Genomic DNA, 10951 nt, shown 5'->3' with positions numbered 1-10951 from the left:
CCTGAGGCACAGAAATTGGCACTGTTGGTAAGGAAACTGAGGCTCAGGAAGAATCAATAACTTCTTTAAATTCTAGTATTAAAGGAATTACTAATTACTAAACAAGGACAGAAAATCCTTAATACAGTTGTCCCTCAGTATCCTTAATACAGGGTTGGTTGCAGGACATCATGGGCACCAAAGTCTGTGGATGCTCAAGGACCCTAAATAAAACGACATAGTATTTACATGTAACACACATATATCCTCCTGAGAAGATGACTTTAAATCATCTCTAGATTAAATCATCTCATGTACATTCAAAGAGTTTTCCCATGATATCGCAGTCTTCAAAATGTTTAAAGCACATGATTATGTAAAATGGATACACCATAATTTACTGTCAACCCTCTTTTAACATTTTCTAGTTGAGTCTTACAAAGAATGTGTCAGTTCAAGTACTTGCAACACATAAAAAAGAAGTATTTCTCTCTTGGGTTGGTTCACACTACAAGGGTGCACCCACATGCACTGCCACTCACAACCAAGTCAAACTCATGGTTTTGACTTGAGGCTCTCGAGGTTTCAGATTTTCCAAGGAATATTTTTCAGCTTTCCCTGGTGGCCAGGGAACTGTTGATGAAATCTCTTTGAAAAGGAATTTTAAGTTTTAACTCTTCAAAAAAAAAAATTATATAATTTTAGTTGTAGTCGCACACAAAATACCTCTATTTATATGTGGTGTTGAAGATCGAACCCAGGGCCTCATACATGATAGGCGAGCGCTCTACCACTGAGCCATAACCCCAGCCCCTACCTCTTTTTTGATTTAAAAAAAAAAAAAAATTTCCCCCTTTCCCAACACTCCTTCTAGCTCAAATCCCCTAGGTTGGGATAAGACATGCCAGTTAATCTAGCACTTGTTCGGGAGACTCAGATTTTTGTTTGTTTGGGTTTTTTGGTTTTTGTACTGGGGATTGAAAACAGGGGTGCTTTATCACTGAGCTGCATCCCCAGCTTTTTTTTTTTTTTTTTGAGATAGGTTTTTGCTAAATTGCTGAGGCTATTGCACTCTGCTTCAATGCAGAATTTTAGTGATTCCTGACCCAATCCTCCTTAGCCCTGTGACTGTTTCCATACTAAAGTAGGATGTGATGTCTCTAGCACACTGGTCTGAATCTTTTTTCAGTTTTTGCTCTGGCATCACTTCACAATGAAGGTGACTATAAAACATGCTGCACTTCCTTTTGTTTTTGTTTTGTTTTTTTTTTTTTTAAGGGAAAGACAGAGTGTTATGTAGCCCTGGTAAACTTTAAGAGGAAAAGCAGTAGCACTCTTAATTTGGTATTCACAAAGCAGCCAGTCCCAGCCATATCAGTTCAGCAAGAGGACAAGATCCATCTTGGGTCCCACTGGACCACATCTGGATCCCAACTCTCCTCAGTGAGTTTGGATTGATCTGAAGCCCTCTGATTTTGGTGAATGCCAGGATGTTAGCCATTGTCTCTTCCTAGGCAAGGCTTGTCTTCTAAAGTTTCCCCATCTCCCACCCAGGTGGTACAATAACCAACCTACCTGCTCCTCCATGCAGGGTGGGCATGTGAGGGCAGGCCTGTCCTGAACTGCCCCTCAGTTGTGAGCCTGCCTGCCTGCCCACTTGTGTAGAAGCCACATGAGCTTCTGTGGAAGCCTATTTGGAACTCCATCTCTTGAATGGAGTTCAGGTCTTATATGGAGCCCTGTCTGCCTTTTTCTTCTCTGGAGGTGACCTGAGATCCTTGAAAACTAGATCCCTAGGACCAGCCTGACTCTTGTGACTTTTGCCTCCTGTCTAGTCAGGGAGGCCTTCACCCTTCCCTTGCAGGTGGTTACAGCACAAATCAAGAAAATAATCTCAAACTCAGGGTCCTTCAGTGCCAACCTGGGACTCTTAGGGTTTGTGGGGACCTACTAGATGTGCCTTCAGCTAAGGAAGCTCAGAATTAGCAAGATAAAATAGGTGATTCAACATGACACAACCAGTAAAGGCAGATGCCGGGTGTGGATTCCAGTCCATGCATCTTTTATGGGAGTTGCCTGTCTACCATTCCCAGTTGCTGCTTAGAGAAGGTCCTCTTAATTCTAGAGGCTGCCCCAGCTCTTTACTGGGCCTCTCCCTCATAGCCACTCAACTATCTCACAGGCCCAAGGAACCAAAACCAGCTCAAAATTCCTAAGTTGTCTTTAATCAAGGATACAAAAGTAGAAAAAACAGCTGAGGCTACAAAAAGGAAGGCGGAGTGGGGATTGAGAGGGCTGGACCAACCACTTTCCCACTGCCTGCTCCCCTACAACCCGGTCCCTGTCCTGAAAGGTAGGGTGAGGGGAAATGAATGGCTGCTCCATCCCCCCAGAACAGAGCAGATGGAAGCCAGCAACATTAGGTAGCCCATGAAGGTGAAGGCATGAAGTGGTGGGGAGCACTGGAGCAGGCTGCAAGTGGTGAATCACACCACAGAGCAGCCCTCAGCTGGGGGACCCAGGACCCGGACCACATCTTCACGGCCCATGGCAGCCAGCACATCCTCTAGTACCCTGAGGGTAGCTCTGCTGCCTGCTTGGACAGCCCAGTCCCTCAGCAAAGTATAGGCTGGCACTTGGCCCTGGGCTGTGATCTCCACAGCCTTAGCCTGGTAGCCCAGCAGCCTGCTAGGCCTTTCCAGCCCTTGTCAGGTTTGCTTCACACCTCCAGGAGCTACTCCACTTCTTCCTGCTCTGCTAAGGGAGATGAAGGTAAAGCTGGCAGCCAAAGTCAGGATGTGGTTCTGTCATGAGGGTCATATGGGCAGGTGGTGGAACAGCATTAGACAGGCCTAAAGGACTGTGAGGAAAGGGCTTACCCTGATTGGTGGCACAGGACTCCAGACCACTGGGAGAGTCCAGGAAGATACTGTTATCGCCATGCCTCTGGTCCCTGTCAAAGCCCACCAGCTCTGCAGTTCGAGCTTTGGCCAGCTGCTATCTTTGCTTATATGAGTGCCAGCTATGAGGAGTAGGGGATGATTACCAACCTGTTCCCTCCTTCACCAAGATAGAAGGGGATGCCACAGGCTAGTTCCCAAACCACCTATCACTTGAAGATCACTTAGGCAAGCAGACTGAGGACCATAGTGGCCAGAAGGGCATAGTAGATAGGGATGATGCTGCCTGATGCCCCTTGAGCCTCAGCGGGGAATAAGGAGGAGGTATTAGGGGCCAAGGCTCCCCCAGTTCCTACCCATAGTCCTTCACTGTCCTGACCTCTTAGGGTCTTATCTGTGGAGGAAAGGAAAAATAGGGTCAGTGGCGAGGATCCAAGGCTAGGGTTCCTGGGCAGCTTCACCTACGTCTTGATGTCAAAAAGGTCTGAAAACAATAATCCTTAAAATATAGAGCCCAGGGCTGGGGTCATAGCTCAGAGCTCTTGCCTAGCATGTGTGGGACACTGGGTTCGAGTCTCAGCACCACATATAAATAAATAAAATAAAGGTCCATTGACAACTAAAAATATATATACATTTTAAGAGCCTGGCATGGTGGTTCATGCCTGTAATCCCAGCGACTTGGGAAGTGAGACAAGAGAATCTTGAGTTCAAAGCCAGCCTCAGCAACAGGGGAGGTGCTGAGCAACTCAGTGAGATCTTGTCTCTAAATAAAATACAAAATAGGGCTGGGGGTGTGGTTCAGTAGTCGAGTGGCCAAGTTCAATCCCTGGTACCCACCCCCCCAAAAAAATATAGATATATATGTGTGTGTGTGTGTGTGTGTGTGTGTGTGTATAAATTATAAAATAGAGCCCAAACTCATAGTATGGCATTGAATTGACAGGACCTTTTTTCACCCTCATCTTCAGCCTCCCTTTGTTTGCCAGCTGAGACTGCTCTCTCAAGTTTTCACACTCCTCCTCTTGCTGTTCTGACAGAAATCTACTCTGGAGTCCTTCCTTGATCTCTTTTCTGGCTCTAGTTGTTCCACCTCTGTCTCCCTACTATGACTAAACTGTATCCTGACTGCTTTAACTAGTCTGGTCTGTAAGAGCATATGGATTCATGTTGGTCCCCACAGGAGCCTCTGCACAACAGGTCTTGTAGATTATTGCAAAATAAAGTGGAACTGGAAGGGAAGTAAATAGTGGTGTTCTCTTCTGCCTAGAGGCCAGTGATCCCCGCAACCCAGTACAGATAGGAGACAAGGAATGGTGTGCTTGTGTGACCTACCCAGCTAGGGTACCATCCAGCCTGCCCAGTGCCTAAGCTTCGGTCAAGGGATGCTTACCTATATTGGCCTTGCCTTTGCTATGCCTGGAGTTGTGAAGCATAGCTCTTTTCAGTTGGCAGTGCTCCCTGGGCCTTTGTTGTTGGGGTTGGAGTGTTGTGGGCAGCACCAAGGCCAGGTCTCTGGAAGGCTGCTTCTCTTGAGTCCAGAGAGGGTTGTGTGCAGGTATATGGGAAAATCCCTAGATTTGATATCAGAAAGGCCCTTGGAGTAGCCTGTCTCCCTCTTCTGGATCACTCCATCCTGATTCACTAGAGGATTGGGCTATTTTTTTCTATGTCAGATGGGGTAGAGGTGACAGAGCTGGCTTTAGAGGGCCAAAGGGTACAGCCCAGGATAGAAAAGGACAGATGAGAAACCACCCTATCTCTGGTCTGAGCCCAGAGATGGTAGGGGAAGATAAAGGAGACATACTAGGGCTGAGGATGTAGCTCAGTGTAGAGCATTGCTTAGCATGCACAAGGCCCTGGTTTCCCATCCCCAGCACCGTGGGGGAGGGGGAATGTTACATGCCCTCTGACCCCATCTCAGCCAGATCAAGACCAAAGGGACTGGCCAGTAGGAGGCTCACACCCAGACATCTTGGCATGGGCACAGGAACCTAACACCTTAAGGTTCTAAGGCAGGAGAACTTCCTGTGGTGATTGTTCAGCCTACTCTGTCTTGAAGGGTCACTGTCCAGCCCTTTCCTGACCAGGGATTGGATGGAAAGATACTTTGGTGAACTCAACAGAAGCATAGGGTGTGTGGGCCTAGTTTCCCTGTGGCCCTTTCTCATCAGGGAATCCAGAGAAGGCCTGAAACCTGCACAGGGCCACTCAGTCCCAGGAACCATCTGGACCCTAAAAGGCTGAATCTGCTGGGACCGACTTCCTGAGATCTAGGGAACAAAGCCCCGAGGTCTTCTGGAAGGGCAATGGGGGAAGAGATCTTGTTTAGAGGAAGTCTGAAGAGACTTAGGGGAAAGGTCCTCCAAGTTCGCAATATCCACCGCTGCATAATTGGAGGGTCTGCCCTGCCTTGTGCGGGTGACAAGGCTAAGTCAGCAATCCAATGTGTAAGGTTCTGCCATTTTCCACTTGGGGGCCCCTTTCAGAATCCTGTTTGGTGGATGAGCCTGCGAACATGGCAGAGCAGCAAACAGGCTTGGCATCCTCCCAACTACCCTGGGCCTCCAGATTAGAACCTCTCCCACTTCCCCACCAGCCTCTTAAAGTCCACAAGGTACTCACAAACAATGTAACAAACCCCCATACCCACACTACCTATTCTACCACACACAGCCCAGCACAGGCCCACCTCAGGATGGAGGTTAAGGGACCAGCAATCCTGGGTCCCTCCTACTGCCTAAGACACAGCCCCACCTTCCTGGCCTGAGTGGAACTGTCCCCCACCCCACATACAGGTTCCGAATTCATGCACCTGGGCTGCGGGAAGACAGTGGAGAGTACCCAGAGAGGCCACGCTCTGGCCTGGGGGGTAGAGACAACTACAGTAAGGGCAGGCCAAGGGGACAGTCCAGTCGGAGGGCACAGGAAGTGCTGGAGCTGGCGAATGGCATGCAAAGGCAAACTGAGGATAAGGGTGCCGCGGACGCAAGGGACAGGGACGGCCGGCTGGGGAAAGTCAGCGGATGTCAGAACAGGGAGGGGAGAGCCAGGCTGGGTCGGGCCGGAAGATAGCTGTCAGGGACCTGAGCCACAGCCCGCTGACACGGGGCACATGCACACTCAAAGACGAAAGCTACAAAACTAGGCCAAGTTTATTGCTGACAAGGGACGAGCAGGGCCGCCTTTGGGGATTAAGGCCACAAGCGGTCCTGTGCTCTCGGGGAACGGTGAGGGGGGTCAGGAGCCGCAGCCCCTGCCCCAGACTGTGCAAAAGTGCTGCTGGGCGAAAGGCCGGCGCTGCGCGCACGGTCCCTCAGCCAGCAAGGGAGGGTGAGGGCGGAGTCTCCCAGAGCCAGTCCCACTGCCAGTCCCTGAGCGGCGGAGCCCTCCGCTCCCTCCCCTGGGCGGAGCCAAGGGGGGCCTCCTGGGCAGGCAACAGGGCGGAGTCCTGGGTAGCAGCGGGGTTTCAGTGTGCCTCTCCAGGGTTGTACTCGGTTTCTCCTGAGGACACCTGGGAAATACGCCGAGAAGACCGCCACAGCCTCCGTGCAAACTGGCTGCTGCGCACCTGGTGCAAGTAAAGGCAGGGTGGGTGAGCCAGGGCAGCCGCTCCTCGCCCATTGGAGCCCCGCCCCTCAACCCTATCCTCACCTCAGAGGGCTGCCCCGCTCCCACCACGATCAGCTTGCCATCCTCCAGGCCCACCAGCACATGGCTGAGCTCTTTGGTGACAGCAATACTGCGGATGGGCACCTTCATGGGCAGGGGAGGCGCTGCAGGGAGCAGTCTGGAGAGAGGGAAAGCATATAAAGGAATTCACAAAAGGGGCTTTACACCCAGCCAGTGGATGTCTCATTTCATATACTCTCTGTGTCCTCATTTTAAGGATAGCTAAATTGAAACCTTTATACATAAAGGGAGCTCCCACAACTGTGTGGCTGAGGGAGGCCCAAAGAAAGAGCTTTCCACGAGGAATGAGAGAACAGGTAGCACACACAGGCATGTACCATACATGGGTCTACAGGGGGCACCCCCTATAACCATCTGCCAATGACCATCTCGGTGGGGGCCATGAATTTGCATATGGTGGGGCTCACTTGTTCATGTGGAGGATGTGTAGGGCACATTGGGCTGTGCCCAGCAAAACAAAGTCCTCTGTCACCGCCAGGGCTGTAGGCTGCTCTGCCAGGGGCAGTGAAGCTCGCAGTCTTCCATTCACTGAGTACAAGTGCAATGAATAGGTGACCTAGAGGAAGCAGGGAATATCAACAACTAACCACCATCTCAGATTCCCTACTGTCTCAAATGCACCACTATCTTTGCTGGGCTCCCCTTCTTCATACCTGGGCACCAGGACGTTCCCATGCTGAGCTCTGTACCACAATCTGGCCTTCAGACCCCAGTGCCAGGTGAGACACAGGTCCAGGCAATGTGGCACCTGGAGGTCGTAGTGCTGCCACAAACTGGCCCCGGCGTATGGTATGAATGATCACAGTTCCATCCTGCAGAAAGGCAGCTTAGGGTGCAAGGCTTAGGTTTCTGGACTCTAGGAGATGTGCCTCCCTGGAGCACACGTACACACATACCTCAGATCCAGACACAGCCATGTCAAGTTCTGTGCTGATGGCCACACAGCTCACTGCAGCCTCATGCCCGTAGAGGACCTGCACAGGCTTTGGTGAAAGGCCACCCTGTGGGGAATCAGGTGGTTTAGGACTGGCCCTTGGATGAGAAGGCTGAGGCTCAGGAAAATGAAGGTCTTATCCAAGGCCAGCTGTAGGATCATGGTACCCTGACTTGCTCAAGTAGTAGAAGGACGTTCACTAGAACTCCCTGAAGAGCAGATGGGTGTAGGTCTGGACCACAGGAGTCGCACAGGGCTGCCCACAGGCCTACCTGCTGCAGGAGCCGCCACACCATGCACGTGGTATCCCTGGAGCCTGAGATGAGGTAGATGCCACAAGTGTCCAGTGCAAGGCAGGTCACTATATCTGCATGGGAATGGGAGAACATAGGCAAAACAGAGTAGTCACACTTTCCCTGGCCAGCCTCAGAACCCACCCCACACTTGCTTCTCTTATTCTCCCCAGATCCTAGGCTACTCATACCAAGATGGCAGCTGAGCTGGTTCAGCAGCTTGCCACGGGGTAGTGCAGTCACTCGAAGGCTGCCATCCCAGTAGCCACCACTGAAGAGCAGTCTTCCATCAGGAGCCACTGCCAGTGCTTGCCCATTCACTCCACTGCCTGGCACCCATGGGCCACTCAGCAGTCTCTGTGTCCTAACCCAATGAGGAGGTGGGTAGGTGAGCCCAGGCCTCAGGGATTTGGGCCAGACTGCCCCTTTGCAGCTGGTCTACATCCTACTTGGGTGGGGAGATGACTCATGGTACAGGGCATTAGTACAGCCCACCTCCACCCACAGCCTTATGTCCTACTTGGGGTTGCCCATGGTGGGATCTTTGCTGAAGCTGAAGTAGTTGTTTATGTTTCGGTCATAAGGCAACCAGTTGTGGGTGCCCAACAGCCCATTGGCACTCACAGTCACCTGCAGGTAGGAGAAGGCAAAAGTGATTTGGGGGCAAAGTCAGAGAGGCCCTGCCCCGACCATTGTCCCTGCCCAAAATACTTACCAACAGGTCTGGGGAGCCCTGGGTGATGAAGGAGTGGGGCTGCCGGTGGGGGACCAGGGCTAGCACCAGGGGAATGCCATCACTGACAACCTACAGGAAAAAATGCAGGATGAGAGAAAATAAAAAAGGAAAAAAGAAACCAGGTGTAGTGGTGCACACCTGTAATCCCATTAACTAGGGAGGCTGAGACAGGAGGATCTCAAGTTCAAGGTCAACCTCAGCAACTTAGTAAGCCCTGTCTTAAAATAAAAAGTAAAAACTATATAAACCATAATAAATGCGGGAGAAGATGTGGAGAAAAAGGAATACTTTTACACTGATCATGGGATTATAAATTAGTACAACCATTATGGAAATCAATATGGGAGTTCCTCCAAAGACTAGGAATGGAAACACCATATGATCCAGTTATACAATTCCTCAGTATTTATCCTAAAGATTTAAAGTCATCGTACTACAGTGATACATGCATACCCATGTTTACAGCATCACAATTCACAGTAACCAAACTGTGGAAGCAGCCTAAGTGTCCATCAACAGATGAATGGATAAAGAAGTTGTGGTATGTATACACAATCGAGTTTTATGCAGCCATAAAGAAAACTGAAATTATGTAATTTGTAGGAAAATTATAGAACTTAAAACCATCACGTTACGTGAAATAAGCCAAACTCAGAAGGTCAAGGGTTATATGTTTTCTCTCATATGTGCAAGCTAGAGAAGAAAAAGGAAAAGCAAGATTGTGGGGTGTTAGGGGTATCTTACGAAAAACAAAAGGAGGTCAGTAGAATAGAGGAAAGGGGCTGGGGGTGGAAGGAGAAGATGAAGGGAGAAAGTGCTAGGGAGTGATATTGGCCAAATTATATTGTTTTATTGTGTGCATATACTAATATGTAAAACAGATCCCACCATTACATACAACTGTAATGCTTCAATACAAAAATTTGGTGGAAAATAAATAAAAAGGGCTGGGGATATAGCTCAGTGGTAAAATGCCAATACCAGTTCCAAGAAAAAAGGAGCAGGTGCAGGGGATATAGTTCAATTGGTAGAGTGCTTGCCTCACATGCATAAGGCCCTGGATTCAATCCCCAGCACCACCAAAAAAAAAAAAAAAAGTGGGCTGAGGCTGTGGCTCAGTGGTAGAGTGCTTGCCTAGACATGTGAGGACCTGAGTTCGATCCTCAGCACCACCAAAAAAGAGAAAAGAATAACACAGGGCTGGTGGTGGTGCCAAGTGCCAGTTGACTATACAACCTACTCCCTTGCGCACAGTCCCCAGGGATCACAGACTAGGTGTCATAGATGCAGAGATCCCTCCAAGAAACAGGCATGAGGGACTGGCAGGCAGGCATCTCAGAACATAAGTGAGAAGTGGGGATGGCACAGAAGATGATTTCAAAGCATCAAGCTTGGTCTCTACCTTGGTCTTCCCACCCCATTGCTCCATGTCCCCCTAGACCAGTGATGGAAAGAGAAACAGACCTATGTCTGGAAGCAACATAGGAGGATGCTGTCAAAGGCCAGATTCCCTCTGTTCTGACTTCCCTGAGGCTTTCAGATAATTCTGAAAGGGACTGGGAGTGGAAGGAAGAACGCACGCTCACCTACCCCCAGGCCCCTTCCACATTCAGTTCATTTTTTAAGGTGCTATTAAATCATTAATTTAATATTCCTATCTGCCCCAAGAGGTTGGTAAGGACTGGAGTTAAATCTGTTTCACACAAAGGGAAGCTGGGACCCTACCCTCTTCTTACCTCTGCAAAGAAGGCCTTGAGCTGGTCCAGGTGCTGGAAGATGCTTGGTGAGTTAGTGTCCAGGCGTGCAAGGCGATGAGCTGCTTCCTCAGCTGAGAGCCGGGCTGGGTGTGGTTCCTGTGGACAAGTGGCCGGTTAATACCATGGCATGGGATCTTTGACCATGTCCCCCCACCCCCAATCTGATCTCACCTTTAGCAACTGACAGGGAGTCTGTCCAAAGTTGCTGATAATACCCTCTAGAGCTTTCCGTTCCCGCTCATCTGCCACATGGTCCAGGTCTACAGCCCCTAGGAGGGAGACAGAGCAGTCAGGACTACTTAGAGCAGTCAGGACTACTTTGAACAGTCGAAACTATCAGAGGGGCACGGGCCAAGGTGAGGTGAGGGGAGGAAGGTAGGAGGTGTAGCTTCAGGGAAGAAGGGGGACAGGATGCCAAGAGGATCTGCCTCTTCATTCCGCTGTCACTGTGCGGCCCCAACTTGTGTGTAACCTGCTACCCACCCTCATAGGTGCAGTAATAGAAGACATTGAGGGCCTCCTCAGCGGCTGGCCCCCGCTGCTTGTAGCCAAAGATGAGGTCGATCCATTCATGTAGGTGGGCAGACACATACTCTGACTCCTGGTGAGGGGAATGGACAGTCAGTCCAGGGATGGCTGACATCCCACCATGGCCCTCA

The 10951-nt window shown here is 50.1% G+C and overlaps 1 protein-coding gene and 1 pseudogene across 6 annotated transcripts in view; both read right to left on the bottom strand.

Annotated features, from left to right (window-relative positions):
- Positions 1-2415: 2415 nt before the first annotated feature.
- LOC114090146 (death domain-containing membrane protein NRADD-like) lies at positions 2416-4315 on the bottom strand (annotated as a pseudogene).
- Positions 4316-6016: 1701 nt separating this feature from the next.
- Positions 6017-10951, bottom strand: part of Nbeal2 (neurobeachin like 2) — a 30761-nt gene continuing 25826 nt past the window's right edge. For 5 of the 6 annotated variants that reach the window (XM_027932538.2, XM_027932541.2, XM_027932540.2 and 2 more), the window contains 12 exons: positions 10776-10893; positions 10464-10561; positions 10272-10388; positions 8515-8604; positions 8320-8429; positions 7991-8163; positions 7779-7873; positions 7469-7573; positions 7226-7384; positions 6980-7128; positions 6534-6669; positions 6017-6450 (listed from right to left, as the gene is read on the bottom strand). In XM_027932538.2, coding sequence (XP_027788339.2) covers positions 6349-6450; positions 6534-6669; positions 6980-7128; positions 7226-7384; positions 7469-7573; positions 7779-7873; positions 7991-8163; positions 8320-8429; positions 8515-8604; positions 10272-10388; positions 10464-10561; positions 10776-10893 — 1452 coding nt within the window. In that variant the 3' untranslated portion in view covers positions 6017-6348. Of the gene's footprint in view, positions 6451-6533; positions 6670-6979; positions 7129-7225; positions 7385-7468; positions 7574-7778; positions 7874-7990; positions 8164-8319; positions 8430-8514; positions 8605-10271; positions 10389-10463; positions 10562-10775; positions 10894-10951 lie in introns of those variants that run through there. The other variant, XM_027932543.2, reaches the window with a different exon arrangement.

This window comes from Marmota flaviventris, chromosome 1 (assembly GCF_047511675.1).
Source record: "Marmota flaviventris isolate mMarFla1 chromosome 1, mMarFla1.hap1, whole genome shotgun sequence".
In the NCBI taxonomy this organism is placed as follows: Eukaryota; Metazoa; Chordata; class Mammalia; order Rodentia; family Sciuridae; genus Marmota; species Marmota flaviventris.
The sequence above is the reverse complement of the archived record's forward strand: the minus strand, read 5'-3'. Positions and strand labels throughout refer to the sequence as shown.